The sequence below is a fragment of the Dermacentor variabilis genome, chromosome 2 (assembly GCF_050947875.1).
Source record: "Dermacentor variabilis isolate Ectoservices chromosome 2, ASM5094787v1, whole genome shotgun sequence".
Taxonomy (NCBI): domain Eukaryota; kingdom Metazoa; phylum Arthropoda; class Arachnida; order Ixodida; family Ixodidae; genus Dermacentor; species Dermacentor variabilis.
Window position 1 is genome coordinate 248,807,654 of NC_134569.1, and position 26,974 is coordinate 248,834,627.

Below are 26,974 nucleotides of genomic sequence, written 5' to 3' on the forward strand. Positions count from 1 at the left end.
AAAATCAGGCTTAGGGAAATTCCATCGCACCGCAGATTGTGTGGCTTTCTTTCAAGAGAGCACCACCATTTTGGCATCATCGCAAAGAGGAAAGATCAGAGCTTCAAATAGCCACAGCGGCAAATTTTGCATTGCAAAAGTAAAAGTAAAAGAAGAAAGCGATAGGAGATAGAGTAGAACTAGCGCCATGAATCATTACTGCTGCCACGTGCACACGGGAGGTGCTCCTACTAGTAGTTGATGCAGATTTGAATAGCTGGCGTGTGTTTCATGCGCATTACGACAGCGATCATCTGCGCAATTACTTATCCTGGCAGTCTATAGAGATCGTCGAAGGGTGTGTTGCTGGCTCACATTTCTTTCATTAATGCACCCAAAATACAATATTGTAGAATGTAACATGTTAAATGGCAGAATGGTCATATTAGAAAGAAAGACAAGGGAAATAAAAAAAAAAGCTTATTTATGTGTGCACCCCACCCTTGCCAGGTGTCCACCCCTAAAAAATTTCCAGGGAGAACCCTGCTCCTGACTTACAAGGGTGACAGAAGGGAGAGGCGGTTGAGCAACAAAAGGAAGTCACAATAATAATAATAATAAAGAAAAGAAATGAATAACTACACGTGATTGCAACAAAAAATAACATGACAGCAACACAGCAATAAATTGCACTACAATGACAGCAAAGACCAAGCCCATTAAATGAATGATAAAGCTTGATGTGTGTGGCGTAGTAAGGTTAAAGAAGTGCGAGATACAATGCAAGTGCAACACGTACAGAGTAGCTAGTTGGGAGAGTGACTGAAGCAACATGTAGGTGATTCCAGTCATGGCCATACCATACAATATTATAACAGCAGAAAAATCAAAGTGCAGTTTGGCTTGGACGAAATTCTCTCAAGTAAAATTATGCTGCAAAATCATTTAAGACCAGTGTAACTTCATCGAATACATCAGAGCTTTTCACTCTGTGTTTTCCACTCCGAGTGTTTATGCCAATATGTTAAGAAATGGTCTCGATGCACTGGATGCAAACATTTTACACATTTGCAAGAGTGAGCCGCTTGTGCCTGCCAAGCCACCGGTGACTGCCCTGTGTGCTGCAGGAAAGCCTGTCTCATGCATCCGGAGAGAATGTGTTTCGGTGCTTAAAGGGGCCATGACATCAAACTACTTAGCTTGAATTATGCCTCTCGTGTCATACTGTATGCGTCTCCCAGTAAGCTGGTACATTTTTAGTGCATCCGGCGCAGTAGAAAGTTCGCATTTGAATTTCTTTATGTTATAGTTGAACTGTAGAGCAGTTTGACAACACTGAGTGGTGACAAAACGAATTGTTGCCCCCAAAAACTGCTCCTTACATAACAGAAGCTGATCTCGAAGGCATAGCTTCTGTATACTGCAAACACCGGAAGTAACTGCAGGTGCTGGAAATGTGTCATGGCTGCCATGCATTGCTTAGTTTTTGCACGTGTGTCTTGGCAGTTTGCTGCTGCTTTCTATTGCGAGAGTGAAGTAAGTGTGGGCACAATTCAATGGCGACACCATTGTTGCTTCTGATGGGTGCCAGAGAATGCGGAGCATGATGTCCGATGTGGTATCGAACTGTTCCAGAGCAGACGACACAGCAGTGGCCCCTCCTTTCCTAATATCACAAAGTTCACGCCAAAATGGTGGTCGCTGTCAATGGGAGGAATTTAGAGGAACAGATTCGAAATTGAAATATTCAGTTAAAATGTGGACCGGTATTCAAGTTTCTTTGCATGTACAGTTAAACCTTGATATAAGGAGGTAAGTAACGCCAATACTTTCGTTTGATTAGAAAATTTCTTATATTGAAATTTGACCTTTATTGCAAATAAGTAGTCACCAACAGACTTTTTCTTACATGGACGGGGCGCCATAAAGGTTTCTGAATTATCAGGCAATTGTAAAAACAAATTTCAATGAGAGAACAATTTCATTTTGCTGAATTTGCGAGTTGGCAACCAAACATATGGTTTCAAGCTATGTCGATAATACTGTTACAAGTCGGTACACACAATGGCACCAGCGACGCTTTTGCGTATACTTCTGTTGCGGCTGGTAGTGTCGCCCGCAGTGGGAAATTATCAAGAGCTCAGGAAGAGGGGAGCGAAGGCCTAGTTTGCATCTTGCCTCAACGCGTCTCTGAAATTCGAAATCACATGACCTCCATCCCTTAAGGGGCGACGCAGGTCTTGAAATCGCAAAAAAGCGAAAATAAAAATGCCAATTTTAAAAAATCGCGATTTTGAAGTCTTCATTGTCAAAAGTATTACCCCACAAAGTATTATTGCTCAATTCCTTCTCGAAGTATTAAAAAAAATGGCATTTGTAAGCATCGGTGGGCCAGAATTGAAGCTCCAGCTCGGAAATTTGCCCTAATTTCAAGCCGCCAAAGCTCCAGACGACGCATGGCGATCGCCGCCATCTTGGTCTTGTTTGAAAGCTGGTTCCCCGTACTTCATTTTGGTGCCTTTCAACACGACGAAGGCATTCTGTGAGCGACAGTATCGGTGACGTTTTCGAAGGGTGAAATTCGGAAAGAGAGACGCTGATTGGGCGAAGCGCGCGCTTCTCCGAGGCGCAGCCCTCCGATTGGCCCTGGCGCACGCCTCCTCTCCTTCTCGAGCCGGCGCAGCCGCATGCTGACGGCGTGGTGCCTTCGCGTCGTCTGCAGTCGTCTGCGTGTGCCCGAGGCTTCTCTTTGTTGTGCAGTGTTTCGCGCCCCACACTCTCTTTTCGCATTGTTCGTGTAAATATTTTTATCGTTAATTCGCTCCCTTTTACCTCGCACTTTCGTTACTACATTTATTAGCCAGGCTGCCATGCGTAGATTCGTGCATGTTTTTGTGCCGTTGTTCTGATGGGGCGGGACTCGCGTTTGAAATCAAGCACTCGGAAAGTGGTCCGCAAGAAGAGACGTGCTTGGAGCATAATAACTTCATCATCGAAAACAACTATGGCAGCTTCGGTACCACCTACCCACGCCGCTGCGCCGGGCTCACCGGGAATGGCCACTACGGTGTTGTCGCAAGTCGCAGTACCACGGTCCCCCGGGGCTGCTGCGCCGCACTCACCCAGATCGTCAAGTTTGGTGTTACCGCAAACTATTGTACCACGGATCAACGCCGCTGTTCCAAGCTCCTCAAGAACTTCGGTGTTGCCTCAAGCCACGGCACTGCGGGTCAACGCGGCTGCTTCAAGCTCCTCGAGACCGTCAAGTTCGGCATTAACGGTGTGGCAGCTAGACTAAGCTCGCGTGTGCATTGCATCGACACGTCGTTTTACACGGAGGCTGAGTGTGCGGAGCATGAAAAACGTGCAGACAACATGAAGTCTTCCTTGACAAAAAAGTGTGCGACTTCGCGGAAGTTCGAGCTTTTAAGCGTCGGCGCGGTGAGTGACGACGACGATCGCGGCATGGAGTACATCATTGTGGACATGAAAGTTTTGCAAACGCTTTTCGCATCCACAACGTGCAGCAAGTGTGGGATGGCTACTACCGAGCTCAAAAAGTGCAATGAGAAACAGTACGGCCTAGCGGTGAGGCTACTGCTCACATGGTCAAGCTGCGATTTCGCGGAGCAGCACTTTTCGTCCCCACGAGTCACCGGAGCATCAAACATCATGCCCTTTGAGGTCAACCTCAGGGCAATGAAAGGAATACAAAGTATAGGGAAAGGAGTGACAGCCCTCGCGAACTTTTGTGCCACCCTGAATGTCTCCCCCCGGGGCCTTCACCACAAGACCTTCAGGGGACACATGGTGCGAGCTTGCCAGACAGTAGCTACAGCCACAGGGGCAGCAAGCGTGGAAGTAGTCAGAACCGTCTACAAGGACTGTAGGACACGTGGATGTCATTTTTGATGGCACCTGGAAAACCCGTGGCCACAATTCTAACATAGCTGTGGGGTGCATTATTGAACTTTACACAGGCCTGGTGCTGGACCATGTTGTCCTTTCTCGGTATTGCCGTGGCTGCCAAGGAGCACCTGACCCCGATGATGATGGCTACGGTGACTGGGCTATAACCCACAAGTGTCAAAAAAACATTGACTGCAATGGCGGACGGATGGAGACACAAGCAGCGCTGATCCTGTTCAGGCGGTCCCTGCAGAAGAATGGGCTGCGCTACACAACGATTCTGTCTGATGGCGATAGCAGCACTTTTCATGCACTGACTGAAGACAGCATCTATGGATACTTGGACATTAAAAAAAAAGACTGTCTGAACCATGTCCATAAGCAAATGGGGACAGCCCTTCGCACCTTGGTGGAGAAGAAAAAAGCCCAAGGAGAGACTCTTGGTGGGAAGGGGAGACTTAACCAGGATAAAATAAAAAAGATAAACTATTATGGGTATGCTCTGAGGAGCCACAGACATGACGTTCCTGCAATGCATAAGGCAGTGCAGGCTACACTGTTGCACATGACTTCAATGGACGAATCGCCTGATCACAGTCATTGTCCTGAAGGTGATGACTCCTGGTGCTTCTTCAACCGTGTTCTTGCCAACCAAGAGGAGCCACCACCACCTAAAAACCCTCTGCCAAGGTTTATTCGCAATGCTCTAGAGCCAGTCTTTGCAAAGCTAGGCGACCAGGCCCTCTTACAGCGCTGCAGTGATGGCATGACACAAAATGCCATTGAGTGCCTGCACTCTGTGATCTGGACCCAAGGCTCCAAAAACAGACACGACTCATTGCTGGCTGTGGAAAGGGGTGTTGCTGAAGCAGTGTCACGCTACAATCAGGGAATGACACAAACCAGCAAGGCTGTTGCAGTGCAGCTTGGCTATAGTCCTGGCAGCTCCCTCATTCGAAGGAGCCTTGAAAAGGATAAACAGAAGCTTTACAGGTCTAAGAAACGTCAACAAGAGACTGTAAAGATGAAAAAGAGAATGGCCAAGAAGCACAAGCCTGACAGAACGCAAGACTACTGCCCAGGTCTTGTGTGAACTTGTGAGAGCATTCAAGAACTTGAAAGTGACTGTCTGGGTGTTTTTTTTTTGTCAAGTCCCTTCGCCTTATGAAAGGTTTGATAAAGTTTCTATGAATTGATTTCGGTAAATTTTGTGTTCTTGTGCTCAGCAACACTTGGGCAACATGTTACAGCCCTAAGGTTTTCCATTTGTTTAATAAGCAAAAGGGCTGGTGGCAGTAAAACTTTAAAAAACTTTAAATGCAATTTTCTCAGCTTTCTTTTTTTTGTCAAGTGCTTTTGCCTTACGGAAGTTTTGATGATGTTTACGTCAACTGATTTCAGTGAACTAGGTATCATTTTTTAAAATAATATCTCGGCTATATCCTAAAGCTTTTCATTTCTTCTTAAATGTGATAGATTATTAATGAGATCAAATCTAGGCTAATTGCTGCCACATTGTATTTTTTTCCGAACTTTGCAGTTTATTTGTTATAATCACAATTACCTTGTTGGTGTTTGCTTAGCTTTAGGATATGCAGTGGGCCTTTGGAAATGTCTACACATTCTTAAAAACACTTTATTTTAATGAGAAGTTATCAAAAAGGTCCGTAAGAAATGACCTAGTTAGGAGTATTGTATTCTGTCATATCCTTTCTTCCAAGTGAGATACTTTAAATCAAAACACATATGTGAAATCAGCATTCTACAATATATATCCACACAAAATTTAAGCAAAGTATGTCGAAAAATAAAAAGAAAGTTTTCTGGACCCTCATCTCCCCTTAAAGAGCCCCTCACCAGGCCACACAAAAAAGTTTGGTAATGCACTGGAACTTCTCACATGCCCTCAAAGGAGCGGCAGGAATTGCTCAAATTAATTCATTAATAGCAGAGATATAAATACCAGAAGTGCCACAAACGCGTGATTTCAGGAGGCGTGCGTCACCGCTGACTCTCTCCACTGACTCCGTCTAACCTCTGCAAGTGAAATTCCTTCCCTGTGTTCTCCCATACCAGAGCAGGAGGATGGCGTGAAGGACACGTCACAAGCACTGCCGCCTTCTTCACTTTTTTTTTCTTTTCGCATTTTCGCTAAATGGCACACCTCCGGCGATGGGCTCATGCGCGAGCTGTTGTGTTTGTCATGTTTCATGCAGTGGACGATTTTGCGTGCTCTGCACGAGAACAGCTGATTAGCATATAGTCAGTGCCACAATCACAAGCACTGAGGCAGACGCAAGAGGATGAAAGAGCCTACTCACGGCGCTGAAACACAGCAGAAAATGTCGTAGTTTTATTCTCCACACATGCGACTGCACGACGTGGGAACAGGCAGACCAAAAGGAAGTAAATCCTCTTGCTACGGTACAAATTAAACAAGAACAACCAGAAATTTGGTTAGTATGTTTTATTATTTTTTTAAACATTTAGTCATCTATTGAAGCAAAAATTAAATAACTGATGTTGCCTTTAATAATTCTCGAATTCCTGCCTTACTGTGAGTGATGTCTTAGCTCTGCCATGTATGTAGGCGTACTTGTGCGACTGGTGTCGACTCTTCGGTTGGGAGCATGGTGCCCGTGAGGAGAAGGGAAAATGGTGTTTTGTTTGAAATTTAAGCTATTTCCGTGATGCGTTGGGATGTAATACTTAGCAGACACGATCGCTGGCACGCATTTTATGCATTGTAATTGTAAACTCAAAATGACCAGACCTGGTGAGAGGCCCTTTAACACATGGGGAGACAGTGCACATGAAGCCACTACGCTGCTCTGCTTCAGCAGCTGCTCTGCCACACTGTTGGTTGAAAAAATTCATTCTGCAAGCACCCGCATGTAGTTCAATCATTTGACCATCTGTACACATGGCAGTTTCAATTAACTGCCTCAGTGTTCCTTTGTGGTGGCAGTAAAATTTTGCTATATTGAAATTGTGTATAACACTGTTCATTACATTGAGGTTTAAAATACACTAAACTTTAGGTGATATAAATTTCACGGGGTCGCATAAAATATACTCATCACCCAAAATTCGTGTAAGCAAAACAGACACAAAATAAAAAATAATTTATTTTTAGCAGAAAAATTCCTAATACAGTAAAACCTCGGTATAATGAAGTAGGTAAAATCGGCAATTCGCTTCGTTAGATCAAAATTTCGTTGTATAGAAATTCGACCTTTTATGCAAATAAGTGCAGTGGTGAATCTATTTCTCTTACACAGAAAGGGGCCGCAGAATTTTTGAAATTATCGGGCAATAAAAAAAAAAGCAAGTTTGAATGAGAAAACAATTCATTCTGATCAATCTGGGAGTCAGCGACGAATGATATGATTTCATGCAATGTCGACGATATCTTTACATTGGCGGTAGGCATTAAGCAAAGCCACTATTTCGTGTGCACTCCACCCCCGCGGCTGTTTGCTTCGCGCGCAGGAGCGAATGCTTTGTCTGCCTCTCACTCCAAAAGGTCACCGAAACTCGAGATTAAGCAACCTCTAATACTAAACGCGCGGGAAGACAGCTTATATGATGCCACGCCATCTCGGCACGCCCACTCTTTGCATATGCGGCAGATTACCTATAAAGTAGGGTGCGCAGCTGCGTATGCGCTCAGCCGCACTAACAGCCATGTGCAGTCATGACCGAGACGTGCGCCAGCTTACCCCCTGTCCCTCGTGCGCTTGATCACGTTACAACGAGCTCACTACTCCCCCTCTTTGCTTGCACGGGAAGGCGGCACTCGAGAAGTTGCCACCTTTCTTGTCTCACCCTAGCACACTTTCACTCAACCGTAAAGCATAAAGTGCGCGGGGCATTATAGGATCTTATCGCACTTGGGCTTTATACCGAATATTATGAGGCTCCACTTTGGCAGTCGCTCTTGTCGCGCTGCACTTGATTTAAGAGTTGCATTTGCAAGCAGCCGCTCTTGATTGGCCATCATTAACTTTTCAGAAATCCCCTGCTGATTTCTTATAGTTTCAATGTAAAAATATTTCAGTACTACAAACTTACGAATACTGAACTTTTCAGAATAACGATCGCTATTAAGTTTTTCTGCGATATTAACAACGCCTCAGTACTACAAACTAATATTCCGAAATCTGGGGATAGATTTTCGTGTATCTTTTATGACAGTCCAAACAGTAGACTAGCAGACGACAAAGCGCAGAGAGCAGACATTGTGACGCATGGGTGCGAAAAACCTCAGACAGCGCCCGAGAAAAAAAGAATGTGGGTGAGTGGAGGCTACGACACATCAGGTTTTGTGAGCGCATGCTCTACCCAGAAAAGTGTCACCTAGCAACGTAGGCACCTCTTTTCCTTCTTTATCATCATCATCATCATCATCCTGGTTACGCCCACTGCAGGGCAAAGGCCCCCTCCCACACTTCTTCAACTACCCCGGTCATGTACTAATTGTGGCCATGTTGTCCTTGCAAACTTCTTAATCTCATCCACCCACCTAACTTTCTGCCTCCCCCTGCTACGCTTCCCTTCCCTTCGAATACAGTCCGTAACCCTTAATGACCTTCAGTTATTTTCCCTCCTCATTACATGTCTTGCCCACGCCCACTTCTTTTTCTTGATTTCAACTAAGATGTCATAAACTCGCATTTTTTCCCTCACCCAATCTACTCTTTTCTTATCCTTTAACGTTACACCCATCATTCTTCTTTCCATAGCTCGTTGCGTCGTCCTCAATTTGAGTAGAACCCTTTTCGTAAGCGTCCAGGTTTCTGCCCCGTACGTGAGTACTGGTAAGACACAGCTGTTATACACTTTTCTCTTGAACGATAATGGCAACCTGCTGTTCATGATCTGCGAATGCCTGCCAAACGCACCGCAGCCCATTCTTGTTCTTATGATAATTTCAGGAGACGCTTGGCGCGTTGAGTCGTGCGGATGTGCTCCGTATGGGCTCCCGAGTTCTTGGTCTTTTCCGAGTGACTTTCTGTACCAGCAGACCCGGACCTGCTCCCACAAGGTCACAGAGAGTGCCTGGAATCCTGCTGCTGTTTTTCGAGGTGCAAGACCCCTTTTTACCCTTTTAGGGGCACTTTTGTTCACCGGCCGCAACTAGTCGAGGTGGGCCTACTTCAGGCCTAGCGCGATTAGGGGCGCTATCGGCGTCGCCGCCGGCCCCTAGAGCCGTCGCCGACGCTGTCTCGATGAAGTGCGCCGTAGATGGAGAAGAAATCTCCCTGGAGGAATATGAAGACCGAAGCCTATGGATACAGGCTGCCATCAAAGCCCATGATCGAGCTCGCCCCAAGCATGGGGGCGCCAATGCCCAACAGGATGTAGCTATGACACCGACGGACGTCACCAGCAAGGCTGCCCGGACCAGTGGGGTAACGCATCGATAAGACGCCGCCCATATAAAAAGAAGCCACTCCCGGGTCTGCCAGAGAGCGACTACAAGATCGTACACCGGCCGAGAGGCGGACTTCAGCTCCGTGACCACACGGCCACTACGCTACTGTACGCCCTGTGCTTGGACATCGGAGTGAACTTTGGAGAAATCAAGCAACACGACTAAGTAAGGATCAATCCTTTTAACAACTCCTTTACCGTGAGCACCCCTTCTATGGAACGTGCAGGGAAATACGCGGAAGTACAGCACATCAAAATCCTAGACCAAGTCTATTCGACGTGTGCATATGTAGCGGCACTGGACAACAGCATCAAGGGGATTGCGTATCACGTTCTAGAAGACCAAAGCTACGCCGAGATCATGGATGACAACGTTAAAGTCAACCCACAGCTAGAGATTGTGGACGCAAGAAGGATGGGAGAATCATCAAAAGCCCTGCTCATCACTTTCGTAAACACCAAGTGAGTCCCGGACTCCATTCGATTCGGCGGAGGAATCCACAACTGCTACCTCTTTAGACCCAAAGTGGAAGCATGCTACAACTGTAGAAGACCGGGACATCGCTCGGACGTGTGTCCGGAAGAACGAAGAAATCTCAGCTACAGGTGCGGCGATGAGCATCCGGTCCAAGACGAGCCCACGTGCATGCCGAGGTGCATCCTGTACAAGGGAGAACACTTCACGGGATCCAACCAATGCAAGATCAGATATGAGAGACCGCCCGCCAAGGGAAACAAGAAACGAAGTGGCAAGCCTCAAGTGGAATTTCAGCGACTGGAGGGACAGGAAGCGCAACCTGCGCACCCGAAACAGCAGCAGCAACAGCGAGGCAGAAGCAGATCGCGAAACTGAGCCCAGGGTAACGACCGAGGAAAACGAGACCGCTCAGAGTCCTACCCGGCGCTACCGAACGCCTGGCGGGAAGGAGCACCACATCAGGTGAGCGGGACACCGCAATCCTCCCACGAGAGTAATGAAATTAAGGAACTTAAAGCAATCATACAAAAACAGGAAAGAAAAAATTGGAGGACGCTTAAGCTTCGCCTTCAAGAGTGGAACGCGATAGCGTTCCCGTCGACCCGCCAAGGGGTGTAAGACAATGGGCTACGGCGCAGCGACTACGCGCCCCGCATCGGACGCGGTGAGCGTCGAGCAACGCAGCGTTTGGCGCGACAACGAAATGTGCGCCTGAGCAAGCGACGCACGCCTGAGCCTTAGAAACGGCTCGTTTCTAAGGCAACACCGCGTTCACTAGAGGCGCTTTTGTACCGCTTTGAAGCATCGAACTCGTGGCTCAGTGGTAACGTCTCCGTCTCACACTCCGGAGACCCTGGTTCGATTCCCACCCAGCACAGCTTGGAAGTTGCTTTTTATTTATGAAGTGCCTGCCGTGATTTATCGCTCACGGCCAACGCCGCGGACGCCGACGCCGACACCAACGCCGACGACACCGGCTTTTCTGCGACACGAGCTCCTTAACGCTATCGCGTTAATAATTCAGGAACTAATGAAGGCAATAATGTGACAGCAGCAAGAAAGTAAAATGCATATTGCTCAACAACCCGCAATCTTAACACAGGAACCGCGGAGGGCATCCCTCCCCCCGTCAAACGCATCCTCTAGGGCACCCTCACCTACAAGAGGGCCACCGGCAAAAAAGAGGTTGATGGAACACTCAGAGAATCACGAAAAACGGAATCACGAGGAAGTAATGAGCCTTTTAAGAAAAGTGGCAACGAGACTAGATAAAATTGAGGAAAGGCAAAACAATATTGAAGCAAACATAGAAGCACGCTTCACAGCTATCAGAAACAAGAGCAGGGAACAATATAAAACCTTAGCAGAACAAGTAAGAGTCCTTACAAACGCAGCAAAGGCTACAAACGAGCTATTACAGAAACATGACAATCAATTGGTTAAGGTGATGGGCGAACTCTTTCTGGCCCCAGGACCCATGGCCTCCACCACAGCGCAATCCATCTCCCTCCATAAAGCCAATCATGGGGAAGGGCCAGACGGAGATAAGAATATGGCAATGGAACTGTAGGAGCTTCCGCGGAAAGCGGGAGAATCCAGAGCTCCACATTCAAAACCTTGAAAAAGAAAAAAATTCCCGATGTCATAGCCCTACAAGAAACCAAGAAAAAAGTAAAGGTTCGGGATTATAAAACATATGAAAACGGCAAGGAAGAAAAACCACTCACGGCCTTCTTGGTCCATAGAAATCTAACTGCAATAGAGCACGAAATTCAATCAAACGGTGCAGACTGCCTCCTAATAGAGGTCATACCCTTAAATAGAAGCGAGACCTGCTCTTCATTCTAAACATACATAGCACCCCCAAGGCGGAATCCTCCCCCATAATAAAAGCCATGAACGAAGCCAGAGAAATCAGTAAAACGAATCCCCTAATATTAGTCGGAGATATGAACGCACAACACATGGCAACACAACAAATTTAAAGAAGGGTACTAGCCTCTGGCAACATGTTCAGGATGAAGGATACACGCTCCTGACAGATCCGCTGGTGCCAACTAGGATAGGGAACAGTGTGCAAGCTAACACATGCCCTGACCTGACCCTATGCAAAAACATAGTAGACGCACAATGGCACAATACGAACGAAAACCTAGGGAGCGACCATTACATTATAGAGACCACTATACCCAGCAGTACGTTCAAGAAGGAAAGAAGAGGGGTGACACAAGTGGTAGTCTGGGATAAATTCAGAGAAAGGAGACAGGGTAACGCAGATGGCAGGAAGATTGAAAACCTAAATGAATGGATTCACAAACTATTGAAAGACGCAGAGCACACCACCAAGATGATAGAGATAGCAGCCGAAAACAAAGCCGCTGATAGCAGGTTATTACACATGTGGCAGGCACATAATAGCTTACAAAAAAGATGGATGAAACAAAAACACAACAGAAAACTTAGAATTAGAACAGCCAGACTAGAAAGAGAAATCGAAAGTCATTCTCAAAACTTAGTTAAACAACAATGGGACAAACATGTGATCAAATGAGCGGAAAATTGGGGCTCAAAGACACATGGCATCTTCTGAGACATCTTTTAGACCCAGAAAACAGCAGAGCCGCTCACCAGAAAGACGTAGCATGCATAATTCATGCAAGCCCACTTAATGACGAAGAAATGATAACGAAATTACAAAACCGATACCTATGCACAACGAAAAACCTGATGCTTCCCAACTACAGCGGCAACCCCAACCCTGAACTTGACGAAAACATAATGGTAGCAGAGGTAAAGGCGGCCATGCAGAAACTTAGGACATCCTCTGCTCCAGGAGCGGATGGGGTAACGAACAAAATACTAAGAAATCTAGACGAGGACTCTATTCAAGGGATTACGGAGTACACTAACAAGTGCTGGAAGTATGGGTGGCTACCAGAGATGTGGAAACACGCCAAGGTAACTCTCATACCCAAGCCAGGCAAGAAACTCGAACTAAGCAACCTCAGACCCATATCACTAACGTCATGCTTAGGGAAGCTATTGGAGCACGTGGCGCTATCTAGATTACAAGACCACATGGACAAGCACAATCTCTTTCCGCACACGATGATAGGCTTCCGGCCCAACCTGTTTACGCAATATATAATGCTCAGGCTTTCGGAAGAGGTAATAAACACACCGAATAACACCAACACTAAAGCAATAATGGCACTGGACCTCACTAAAGCCTTCGATAATGTCACCCACAATGCCATCACGAATGCCCTCTCCGACTTAAACGTAGGGGAGAGAATATACTCATACATCAAGGCTTTTCTAACCGACAGAACGGCTCAAATAACATTCGGAAGCATCAAGTCAGATACACTACAATTAGTAAGCAAAGGCACACCGCAGGGGTCAGTGCTGTCACCCTTCCTGTTCAACATAACCCTCGTACCCATGGCCAAGCTTCTTGCCGCCATACCAAACTTATCGTCGGCACTCTACGCAGACGACATCACCCTCTGGACAGTCAGGGGAAGCGAAGGTGATATTGAGAGCACGCTACAGACGGAAGCGAATATAGTGACCGGATACGCCAGGAGAGTCGGGCTGACGTGCTCGCCACAAAATTCCGAACTCCTAGTTATCAGACACAGATCTAAGAAAAATGATCCCCCGGCACAATTGAATGTTAGGGTTGATGGTAAAAAAGTTCCAGAAGTACAAACCTTGAGAATCCTGGGAATGCACATTCAAAGCAACGGGAAAAACACAACTACACTAAACAAACTAGTCGCATGCGTTGGACAAACCAACAGGCTCATACGACGAATAGCTAACAAACACCATGGAATGAAAGAAACAGATTTGAAGAGGCTAGTGCAGGCTTTCGTGCTCAGCCGTATAGTATATTCTCTCCCCTATCTCAAACTTCAGGCAGCGGAAAAGAACAAGGTTGAATGCCTCATAAGACAATCGTACAAGGCAGCCCTTCCTCTCCCTAAGTACACCCAAACAGAAAGGCTGCTAATGTTAGACATACACAACACGCTTTCTGAGCTAGTCGAGGCGCACAGAATCGCACAGTATGACAGGCTAACAAAAACACCCACGGGAAGACACATTCTAAGGACCTTGGATATCAGGCAAGAATGCACAGGGTTGGATGCCGTGCAAATGCCTAGAGACACACACAAGTATCTGAGAATAGATCTAATCCCAAAAAACATGCATCCCAAACACCACGAAGAAAGGAGGAAGGCGAGAGCCAAAGCCCTCCACAGGCAATGTTCAAACCATAAGGAGGCAGTCTGTACGGACGTTGCAGAGCTGTGTGATCACGATGCCTTTTCGATAGGCGTCGTGGGCATGGACCTAAAACCAATCTCAGCCGCCTCTGTGCGGAGCAAAAAGGCACACGAGGCAGTGGAAGCGGCCATCGCCCTAGCCATTATAAGGACTAAAGCCAACACGATTTTCAGCGACTCGAAGACAGCTGTTCTAAACTTTACAAAAGGGAGGGTCCACAAACCCGCCAAACAAATCCTAAAACCGCAAAATTTCAATGCCAGACCCATTAGAATCATATGGGTTCCGGCCCACGCATCGCATCCTGGGAACGAGGTGGCCCACAACTTAGCCCGAGGTTTCGTCAACTGGGCAGTGGGCGAGCCGGTCCTGAGGTCGGCCAGAGAGACCTTGACCACCTACCACGAGACCACATTATATTACAGAAACAACAGAAGGACGCTCCCGCCGCCGGACAAAAGCTTTAATAAACATCAACAAGTGGCCTGGCGGAAGCTACAAACTAACACCTTCCCCAACACCTATATATACTCTAAGGCCTACCCAGGAGTCTACACCCCCGAATGTATGCTCTGCGGGGTCACAAAGGCAGATTTAAAACACATTTTATTCGAATGCAACAATCTAAAACCGAAAAGAAAATGGCATCTAACGAGCAAGAGTGGGAGGATGCGGTGTCCAGCCCGGACCCAGCGGTTCAACTGCAGGCCGTCAGCTGGGCTTTGGAAGTCGCCGACAGACAGGGCCTCACGACCATAACAGGTGGCACTCGAGGAACTGATCGGACGGCCACCTCACGCACCCTGGAAGCCCACTAAAGTTAACCAAATTGTTTCCGTTGACGAAATAAAGCTGTTACCACCACTATGATAATTCCAGTCTCATGATACGGAACCACGGTCACTACCTGCCCTAAGTAGACGTATTCCCTTACTACTTCCTGTGCCTCGGTACCTATCGTAAACTGCTGTTCTTTTCCGAGACTGTTAAACATTACTTTAGTTTTCTGCAGATTAATTTTTAGACCCACCTTTCTGCTTTGCCTCTCCAGGTCAGTGAGCATGCATTGCAATTGGTCCCCTGAGATACTAAGCAAGGCAATATCATCAGTGAATCGCAAGTTAATAAGGTATTCTCCATTAACTCTTATCCCCAATTCTTCCCAATCCAGGTCTCTGAATACCTCCTGTAAACACGCTGTGAATAGCATTGGAGATATCGTATCTCCCTGCCTGACGCCTTTCTTTGTTGGGATTTTGTTGCTTTCTTTATGGAGGACTATGGTGGCTGTGGAACCGCTATATATATCTCTCTGTATTTTTACATACGGCTCGTCGACACCCTGATTCTGTAATGCCTCCATGACTGCTGAGGTTTCGAGTGAATCAAACGCTTTCTCGTAATCAATGAAAGCTATACATAGGGGTTGGTTATATTCCGCACATTTCTCTATCAGCTGATTGATAGTGTGAATGTGGTCTATTGTTGAGTAGCCTTTACGGAATCCTGCCTTGTACTTTGGTCGACAGAAGTATAAGGTGTTCCTGATTCCATTTGCGATGACCTTAGTAAATACTTTGTAGGCAATGGACAGTAAGCTGATCGGTTTATAATTTTTCAAGTCTTTGGCGACCCCTTTCTTATGGATTAGGATTACCGAATTTACTCGCATAATGATCGCACTCGCGTAATGATCACACCCCTAAATTTTGTCATCAAAATTCAATATTTTAGATTTCCCATGTAATGATCGCACCCCGAACTTGCTGCAGTGATATGTCGTCTGCCAAGTCTAGCTAATAATGATCGTGCTTACCATCTGTCGAATGCTGCACGAACGACTCTTCAAGTCAAACCAAGCGGTCTGCACGCACCAAACATTCTTAAGCAGATGCCCCATTTCATCCCTTTCATCACTTTCCGCACTTCCAAGACAAAAAAACAACAACAACAACAACAAAAAAAAAAACAGCTGCAACCAAACTTGCCTTTATTATGTGTGGGCTTTATAATGGTTGTGGCCAACAACAAAAAGGCGCCTTTCGATTGTTCTCGTCTGCACTCGTGGGCACGCAACAAATTACGAGCGGCAACGATAGCAGCCATGTTTACACTGATACGTTAGAAGTGTACCCTAGTCATACGCCTACGCTTTAACACAGCTAAGATATTCGCCCACTTTTAGCGGAAACATGCCGTATTAGGATAGTAATGAAGACAAATGCCGTAGTTTCCGCAGCATGCCCACCACGTGTTCCTATGTCACTGGCAGCTAAGCGCGCCCATCTGTTTCTGTCCCCTCAAAGTGGACAAGGCTACGTTATTGCCGCAAACTTGCCGATATTAACGATATTATTCATTACTGATACGGAAGAAATTGTTTCAATGCACGTAATGTACTCACGAGAAGAAAAAAAATCTCGTTCGGCGCGTTCGGCTTGCTCCGCCGGCCGCCATTTTCATTTTGGTGCCCCGCACTACGTACAGCGGTAGCCACCTATTTGTTGAGCTGTTGTCAACCCGCAGCAAATTCGAGATGAAAAAAATTTTGTTTTTGTTTTTCCGGGAAATTTAACCTACGTAATGATCGCACCTCTGAATTTGCGCCAATTTTTTTTTAGAGAAAAGTGCGATCTTTATGCGAGTAAATACGGTATGTTAGCGTTCTTCCAAGATTCCGGTACACTCGAAGTCATGAGGCATTGCGTATAGAGTGTGGCCATTTTTTCTAGAACAATCTGCCCACCACCCTTCAACAAATCTGCTGTTACCTGATCCTCCCCAGCTGCCTGCCCCCTTTGCATAGCTCCCAAAGCTTTGTTTACTTCTTCCAGCGCTACTTGTGGGATTTCAAATTCCTCTAGACTATTCTCTCTTCCATTATCGTCGTGGGTGCCACTGATACTGTATAAATCTCTATAGAACTCCTCAGCCACTTGAACTATCTCATCCATATTAGTAATGATATTGCCGGCTTTGTCTCTTAACGCATACATCCGATTCTTGCCTATTCCTAGTTTCTTCTTCACTGCTTTTAGGCTTCCTCCGTTCCTGAGAGCATGTTCTATTCTATCTATATTATACTTCTTTATGTCAGCTGTCTTATGCTTGTTCATTAACTTCGAAAGTTCTGCTAGTACTATTCTAGCTGTAGGGTTAGAGGCATTCATACATTGCCGTTTCTTGATCAGATCTTTCGTCTCATGCGGTAGCTTACTGGCATCCTGCCTAACGGAGTTACCACCGACTTCTATTGCACACTCTTTAATGATGCCCATAAGTTCTTAGTGATGTCCATACATTGTTCTTTCTTATTCCTTCATTATTTTATTCAAAAAAGCTCACAGGCTCCAGCAGAAGTATTGTGTGAGGGGGGGGGGGGTTATACAATATATATACACCAAAGCTGTGCAAATTATCGGGCTTGCCAGAAAAATCGGGCGTCTCGAATATCGGTTGTTGACTGTACTCTGGAAACCCCTCGAGCCAATGACATGGCGTAAAATACGATTTGTTGCAATTTCTCTGTTACTGGAGCCAGCATTAGCTCTACTTTTGTTCACTTTCAATAAAATTACAGCTAATTTTGCCCGATAGAAGCACAAATTCCCAGAGTTTCCCTGAGCATTTCCAGACTATTCGAATTTCCTGAGAATAACCGGTTTTCCCAGTTACTAGACACCCTGCACCCTTGTCATGCCGTTGTCAAACGTTGCTGTCATGCATCCAATTTCAGGTCGTCGTCATCATGCCATCGAAGTCGTGCCATCAACGTCAAACCAGCTTCGTCATCCGACTCTCGTCACGTCGTCGTCATCACTTCAATGTCATCATACAGGTTTCAAGATACAGACATCATTGCGCCACTGTCATTATATACTTATCATTATTCAGTTATGGTGATGCACTCGTCATACCATAGTTGTGATGCTGTCGCGATCATTACATCGTTGTCATCGTAACTTCAAAATACGGCTCTCGTCATACCGTTATTGTGTGCCATTGCTGTTCACCATTTCCATCACTTACATTGTATTGGTGCCGACCCGTTGTCGTTATACCACCTTCGTCAATTCATCAACACCATTCAGCCATCATTCTATCGTCATATAATCCTGTTAAATCTTTCCCTAACATGGCAAAAATAGGTGTATTTTGTAGGTTATGCCAGCTGTTTTTTCTGAAGGAACGACTGCACTCAATATTTTATGTAATATATAAACAAAAACCAGAATGAATGCACTTGAAAAGAATAATAGCTTTATTAACGAGATGTATGTCATAAAAACAAATAAATTGCCAGAATCAAGATTATGGAATAAAATTGAACAAAGATTGCAACGACACACTAGTTTCTACTAAGAAAAATATGTCAAAAGAATTATAAGATACACAAAATGTATTGCCATCTAATGGGCACTATCTCTTAAAAAAATCAAAATTTTTAATTGAACAGGTATTACACTACAAAAATGTAAGTGCAAGCACTACAGTTTGGCAATGTTCCCAACTGGCTTGTGTCACTGTCACTCTCAGAGTCAAAGTCAGACAAAAAGGCAGCATCCTCAGATTTGCTGCTGCTCAATCCATCGATAAAATCAGCCACAGACACGGCAGAATCACGAGATTTTTTTGCTTTCTACTTTGATGATTGTAAAAGTTCGCAGCACGTTCAAAAAGTACCGCCTGGCAGGAAAAAATCAAACTGCTTAGAAAACAAAAATATAGTTCTTCACATCGAATGGTGCACTATGTCCATGAGCAGTGTAGAAGGTCTAATGTTGAATTCCAATGGTAGATCACGAGCGCTCGGCCGGATCACGAACGGAGCGCGTCACTCCGACTGAGATCGCTCTCATCTGCTCACACCATATCTGCAAAGGGAATGCGTGCGCTCCCGCGGGGGCACTTAGTACAGGAAAATCAAGTGAGAGGGCGCTAGAATAGAGAGAGGAACAAGCGCTTGGAAGCACAACCCACCACCCCGTTTCACTGTCTGTGTCAGAAGAATCATCACTTGACTTGGAAATCGTACTGTCTGAGTTGGAGCTGTCTAGGAGCGCGAACAAAATCGCACGGCGCGAAGCGGCATCCACGTTTCCCATGTTGTCCATAGCTGCCCGCGACCGGAAACAGGCGACCGTGACAGGAAGCAGAGGCGGGTGAAGAAAATACGTAACGAGGACTTCCGGTCAAATTTGCCGATTTCGGCAGAGCAAATATTTTTGCTCCACGGAGCAATCCGGGATCAGCGGCTGGTCCCAATCTGCCATTGGAACACACAGCTCACGCTCCCATTCTGCCATTGGAATAGGATTGCTTCATACAGAGCAGAAAACTTGATCTGGATCTGCCATTGGAATTCAATATAAGAAAGCGGCATTTCAAACCACTGATAGCAGGCGGCCATTTTTGCTTTCTACTTTGACAATCGCGGAACTTCAAAGCGCATTCAAAAATCACTGCCTAGCAGGAAAATATAGAACTGCTTAGAAAACAAAAGTATAGTTCTCCTCCTCCATGTCCGATGGTGCAGTGTGTCCATGAGTGGCGCGGAAAGTCTTGAAAGTGGCGTCTAAAACCATTGTTAGTGGGCTAACAATTCACAATTGGTGTGGTACAGAAAGACAATGCTGCCGTTGGCATGCCATGGTGGTCATTGCGTCGTCACCAAACAGATGCTCTCATGCATCCGTTGTTACACCATCGTCCCCATGATACTGTGGTCGTGTCAATGTCGTCATTCCAGCTTTTTCATTTGGTGGTCGTCATCTCATTGTTCTCATGCTATCATTGCCACACTGTTGTCTTTACACCATAGTCACAATTTAAGAATCCACATTTCATTGTTGTGCTGTTGCTGTCCCATCAATATCACTCCTTCTTTGTCATTCCAATGTCATTGCGTCGCCGTCACACAGTTGTTATCATGCCACGATGCACATGGGTGATCTCGGCAAATGAGCGCCAAAGCAAGGTTGGACAATACCGCAGTATGTGGCATATAGCCGAAGCAACAAAATTCTCAGAATTACTATTACAGAAGTTAAAAGTCACTTCGGGAATAGTCTCCCGCTACATTGCTTGAATGCTATTGGCGTAATTACCTTCGACAGTCATTGCAAGATGACCCCTGCCATAATTTTTATATTCTTGTCTCTTTCTTTCCCCTGCTTCATTATGATGAAATAAACATTGCAAGCTTCACACTTGTAATCGTCTCACCCCTACCCCGTCTCAATGGTCTCTCAGACGCCTGCGGCCGGCCGAAAAGGCCCTGCTACCCAGAAATAATGCCGCCAGAAGTAAACGGAGGTTCCACTAACTGGCATTGCAACACCGTGCACCAGTGCCTTTCTAATGTGCAGATCCTCAGCCATTGTCTAGCAAAAATAATTCAAAATGCTGGTGAAAGCCTTCGTTTAGTCATCTGGTCAATGCTACAAAAAGACGAAAACATACCATTGAATGCGATAGGGACATTATGTGAGTAATGCTAAGGGCTAAGCCTCCCTGCTCCACAAGAGACAGCCGACAACAGGATAGAATGCAAATACAATTCTTAGACCGCTGTGCTTTTGTGGGATATTGTGCAACATTTCGTCTGCAACCTGGCCAAAATGCTCTTCACAGAACAGAAGAGAAGGATGTTTTGGGAGAAAAAGACAAGCAAAGCACTTCAGACTGAAGGCAAAACACTTCAAAAACCCCACACTTGATAGGACATCAATGACTACAGCCCTAGTGCCTTTTGATAAAATAAAATCTAAAGTACAACTTTGCAAGCCGTTTTTTCATAACTGTTTTTCTTGCCTCCTGCTTAGCTTGTCCTGCTCATTTCTCTGCGACTACTAGGACTACAGTAAAACCTCGTTAAACCGTACCCGCTTAAACAGTAGTTTAGGTTTAAAAGTAGTAAAGTCAAATCCCCGACTCAGCGGCCATTGAACATAATGTGTTTTGTATACGCATAAACCGTACCAGCTTATTACGTACGCATTGGTTAAAATGTAGCGTTTCAACTTTTCGTCGCGCAAACACGGCGGTGCGTCGTCTACATCGGGTGGCCTGGCAAAACAAGTCTCAGAGATCGGAACAACGGCCTCCAAGCGCCCTGTGCGTTTGCGCGTGAAGCCACATCAACATCAACATCATTTCGACGCCGTGGCAGAGAGCGTTATGGCGTCGTGCAAGCGAGGACACGCGTCATTTCGAAGCTCGGATAAAAAAGACGCCGGGTGCTCAGCATAGAAGAAAAATTAGACATCGTCCGTGCTATAGAACGTGACATGGAGAAGTCGGCGCTGGCACGCAACAAGGATCTGCTGTTGACTACGGTGTGTGGCATTTGGAATGCGAAGAAGTTGCTCGGCAGCGCTGCTGTGGACGCGAAGACATGTCGGCTACGAGGTTCGACTTTTCGCCATCGTTGCCTCTGTTGTTGCCGAAGTGTCGCCTAGCGACAGTGATAAGGACGACACGGAAAGCGACAGCACGGGCGATTCAGGCCCGACAGTGGCAGAAGCTACGCGTTACGTCAGCCTCATGAATGCAATCGTCGCGACGAGAACAGGGGCGCGATAACGTAACTCTATTCCAAACGAAAAGTATTCAAAACTCCGGCACCCAGCAACGAAAATGCGCCCCCGGGACTTCTGCAGCACTACTGCGCACGTGCACGGAGAATACGTTAACGCCAACGAGGAATCTGCCATGCGAGTGTTTGCCGAGAAGAGGGGGCTGGCTGAAAAGCTGGCCCGCAGCTTCAGTAAGTTTGAGGCCGCTGTCGTCGTGCTAGGCCACCGCGGCATCAAACGAAAATAACACTTTTGTCGCGCGAAGTGAATAAATACTGCATGTTTTTTTCCCTTTTCATCGCACTCTCTCTGAGTTCCGTTTTCGACAGGTAAGTGGGCGATGTCATGCTATTTCGGTTAAATAGTACTACCATTAAGTACATACTTTTTCCGAGCTCCGGCCAACTACGGTTTAACAAGGTTTCACTGTATTTAAATTCTGCTATTTTTTTTTCTATGTCCTTTGAAGCGCAGTTCAGGGTGTGACATCCTTGCTTTTCGAGTGTGACTTTTCAGAATTAGTGATTCAACTCTTTCAGTCTAGATGCCTGTTGTACAGTCACCTCATAAGAAAATGAGACATAAAAAAGGCCATGTGGCAAACAAAAAAATTAAGAATGCCATGACTTCAACCATTCATTTTGGAACACATAGTGCTTCAAACGACTTTTTATCCATTTTGTACAGGCTTGTCATGACGTACAGGCTTGGGACAGGCTTGGGACAACCCTGTATGTCATGTGACATTCTGCAGGGAAGTTGCTGTGGCGGGCGGCTACTGTACTTGATCACATACTCCTCATGCCTTTTCTTGTTTATACAGGATCTAGCGGCCGAAAAACATATCATGCGATCGCAGTTTGCTCATGTAACGAACGTTAGTGACGAAAGGTGGTTTTCTGAGCCTGTATCAACCAGTAAAAAAAAGAAGCGTAAATGTGCTGATTAACTTTTTCTGTTCTTGATCGCGAACGCTGGTGCCGGGAAACTGCACGTAACAGGATCACATCAACGAGGACATCCTGTATTCGATCAAATACTATGCTGTTCAGTATTCACATCGATTCAAGTTCCAGCATTCAGAATATTGGAATTATTTGGAGCAAACAAGTATGAATCTTACAACATGTACCGTCAAGAGTTTCAATGTTGGCACTTTTTTAGCCACTTGCAGAATAACGTCAGTTGTTTTCTGGCGAATTTGGATATTTGTGACTCCTGATTATTCAGATTTCTTGGCGGTCTCCATCGAGGTTGAATTATTGGTTGGGACGTATAGACAACGGGAAGTTTGATTTATTAAGCCGCTTTAGACATGCGTGCTGTGTGTGCCTGCAGACCATTGCAGCCACATGCATATTACACAACTGCTAATTTTTGAGCACCTTAGTGCAAAATAGTGCTTTTTTATCAGGGTGGTGCAGGAAATCCCGTTCGGCAAAGTTTGGCACAAGAGTGCGAGCTCTGACAAAATGTTTTCAGGGTATTATGTTCTAAACATATTAGAAGGGGTTCTTCTGTATTTTGAATTGAACACATGTTCTTGTCTCCTTGTTTGTTTCAAATTCTGTCATACACAGGTCGAAATAATACCGTGTGAGGTTAATTCAAATGCATCAAAGTTCTGAGGTGCTGCTCCGATAGCCTTGAAACAAATGATTAATGCCAAAACATGGTTTAAGACAAAAGCAAGCAGTTGTGCATCACTGCAGCTGGCAACAAAAAGGCCTAGGAAAAAATACTGTTCGTGCAACAGAATGATTTTTTTTTTCCATGCGCACAACTCTAAATGTAAGAGTCACCTAGAGGCTTACACAATAGACTAAAAAGCTCTTTATCACCTTGAACCATGCGTGGAAGCTTCTGCTCAATAATGCCATGCACGTGTGGTGTGCTGCAGAGCAAGCAGTGCCACATTGCAGGTCCCATCGTACCAATCTAATTTGAGGCGAGATGAATGGGAGGAGACACAGCCTTCACTGACCTCAGGCACTCCTAGCTGGCGGCAAGCACTGAGGAAGTTTTCCACATTGCGTCGACACTTGGCCAGAGTGAGCTTGGGCTGCAAGGACAAGAGGGAGCATACCGGGTGTCAGGAACAGCTGTCAACTCTCGTCAGGAGACTGCCCTTGACAAACATGATGTGGAGAGCCATGCAGCTTTTCATGACAAACCTTTCCTGCTGATGGCACACTGGAAGATTCACTCACAATTACTCTTTGTGCTTCTGAACTTGCTTTCCAACTGTGAATCTAAGGAGAATTGTTCACTTTACAACAAAAAGCAAGGCCTCTGATTGCCTAGACAATGAGGCTTCATCATTATGTGAGCTAAACCATCACGATGAACACTGCAGTCATCACGCCATTATTAAGTCCTATATTAAGGGGGGGACCCGGGTCTTTGAGACCGAAAATTGGCCCCAAAATTCGAATTTTCAATTTTTATTTTCCACATTCCTGACGCATTTCCGCGCCTATCTACGAAATTTGGTTACAAAATACAGTGTAGTTCTTCCGTTATCGTGATCTAAAGAAGCGAATCTGCAAGCGTTGCCCTTTATATTGGGGACAAATTGTGCCTGATTTTCATCGCGCATAACTTGATAATTACGCGCTCTGCCAGGGCCATTTTGGTATCATTCGAAAGCTCACGTTTATGGCTTTCTTATTCGTCGATCAGCAATAACGCCGGCCCTGCCGTCAAAAAAAAAAAAAGAAAAAAAAGAAAAAAAAACAGAAAAAGAAATTCGTGGCGCACGCTATAATCGGTCAGTTTGAGCATGTGACCACGATGGCAAGTCATGATTGGTTCCAAGGACCACGAGCGCGCAAACCACTCGTGGCTCAAATGACAAAAACAGCCGCCATTTTGTCTTAGTCTCATGACTGCGACGCTGGATATGCTGGAGGTCCGACAAAGTTTCGTTCCGTGAATCGTTACGGACAGAGGCGTAAGAGACGCGATATACTTCCAAAAGTGATCCCGTTGTCGCAGTCGGCACAGGATACCTGGCACGTCGCCGATGAAGTCGTAGAACTGCCGAACATCGACACCTAACTGCTTTGCCAGATCACGCATATCCACACACCGGTTACGCTCACGTAAGAATTGAACACGGCTGTTGTAATTGAAGATGAAGTGGATAAGAGCACATGAGAAACTTACGCTCGACAAGATTGCATCTACGACGGCCACGGGGTGAAAGATTCGGTATTTTGTTGAAGATCCGACCACCGATAGTGCAACAGCCTCGTTCACGAGACCCGCTACTCCGTGCATTGTCATCGGACTTGCAGCAGTGAACAATCTTCTCGACGTTTCCTCGTGTATTACTTGTGGTGGTTCTATGTAGCTGGTGTGGAGCGATCAGGCTTACTGTCTCGCTACTAAACTCACTGTGGTTTGCGAAATATGCGGTGAAGTTGTCGGGACGGAGCTCGCGGGTAGGGCCCGAAAACGTGTAGTCCTTTTGAAGTGAACGTGCTCGCAGTGCATGCTATGTCATCGACCGGCAACGGCCAAATGTCCGTGAATTATACCTAGTGCCTACTGATGGACTTTGGTGCCGTTTTTTCAAACTTTATTTCAATATATCAGTTGGCAAATGTTTTTCGTTGTTTTCTCAAAACAACAATTTTGATGATAATGGTGTATTGGGTGTGCGCTATCTCTGCTTCTACTTGTGCTATCACTGCAATTATTTTTTGCCAGAAGGGCGAAGCTGTGTGGAGTGCAAATGAGCGAAATAACATTGTTGCACTTATTAGAACATTTCTGAAAAATGACTCCTTTTTTAGCAGTTAGACGGATTTCACTTACTGAAGCTTGTAAGGTTCTCATTTGATATAAAATTGGGTTAGAACACCATACTTGCTTATTTGCACTTTTTGTTAGTTCCACATCATTTTCATGTGTCGACATTTATTATGCCAGTATAGTTTGTTAGATAGCTCGCCTACAAGCAAATTATGCAATAAAGCTGAATTTCTTCCATTTCTGGAAAGCGACCTGCTTTTGCAAGAAAGTTGAATGCATATTTAGAACTAGCACACTGAAATACATTAACCCTGCAAGTTTTATCAAAATCGATCAAGACTTAAAAAAAAAGTTTTAAACTGCAGAACCCCCCCCCCCCTTAAATTTAAAACCACATATTTGGGCTGTATATGTCATAAACTACCTTTTCTGTAATTAATCGCACCTAATTCATCATAAAACTACTTCAAGTCAAATATATACTGAGCAGCAGCAGCGGCAAGTAAGCGCTGGAAGAAAACCGAAATTCGAGTGAGTGCCATTCCCATGCCATCTAACCAACCAGTGCCATCTTGGCCTTGTTTTGTTTGCGAATTCCTGCACTTTTTCTTGCTGCCTTTGGCACCAGTGACAGTGGTGTGGCCTAAGCGTGATTCACTTGTGATTGGGCGGGGGGGGGGGGGGGATTCGAGTTCCCCACATCTCGAATGTGAAGCTTGTGGGGATGCGCGACTCTCACGCATCCCCTGATACGTTGTTTTCCTGCATAACTCCTGTCTCCTGCATTCCGCCGTCGCCGCGTGGCCTGAGTGATGCCCGCGGCAAACGGTCTGGTTGAGTCGCAGTACGAGAGATGGCGCGAGTGTTGCGCTGCTAACGCTGCCTACCGGCGGGGTTGCTTGGGCGCGGGAGGACAAGGCGCATCCTCTAGTTCAAGGTCGTCAAGCGGCGCGGACGTTCCGTGCGTGCGCCGATCCATGCTTCTGCGAGACCGTCTCGTGAGGCCTCATACAAACGCGCCACCGTTCGCGTGACCGTACGCGCGAACGACCAGGAGTTGGGATCCAGCATGGGGCGAACATATTCGCTTGCTATCCGGTCGCGGTGGGTTGGACTTCTAGATTTGTCGCGCACCCATCGGCATGTTTCGTGGATAGCAACTCGGCTAGCAGGCATTGATCTATGAAAGGTGCAATAAATGCCCTTGTGATTTGCACTACTGTGTTGTCGTTTCTTTGTCCCAAGAGCACGGGTGAGAATCCCACAAGCTGCGACTGGATAATGTGCGTGCTCCTCAAGCAAGTGGGGCAATGTGGCTGCCACTGGCTGCTCCGCGTGCGCGGTGGCCTCCTTCAACAGACCCCCCGCTCCCTTCTCGTGCGTCACCTGCCACAACTGTTTGCTTGCTTCGTTGCTGCTTGTCTTTGTTGGCTCCGCTACACTTTTCGTTCGTGTTGCGATTGCTCACCGCACTTTCTCAGGTCTTCACCATCTTTACGATCTCTTGTTGTGCCTTATACTTGAAAAGTTTCATGCAGCC

General features: G+C 46.0%; 1 protein-coding gene across 4 annotated transcripts in view; it reads right to left on the reverse strand.

The window, feature by feature from the left end:
• The window catches only part of Lrch (Leucine-rich-repeats and calponin homology domain protein), a 246,742-nt gene that overhangs the window by 39,667 nt on the left and 180,101 nt on the right, over positions 1-26,974 (reverse strand). For all 4 annotated transcript variants that reach the window (XM_075682826.1, XM_075682824.1, XM_075682823.1 and 1 more), the window contains one exon: positions 23,660-23,737. In XM_075682826.1, the coding sequence (XP_075538941.1) occupies positions 23,660-23,737 (78 nt within the window). The remainder of the gene's footprint in view (positions 1-23,659; positions 23,738-26,974) is intronic.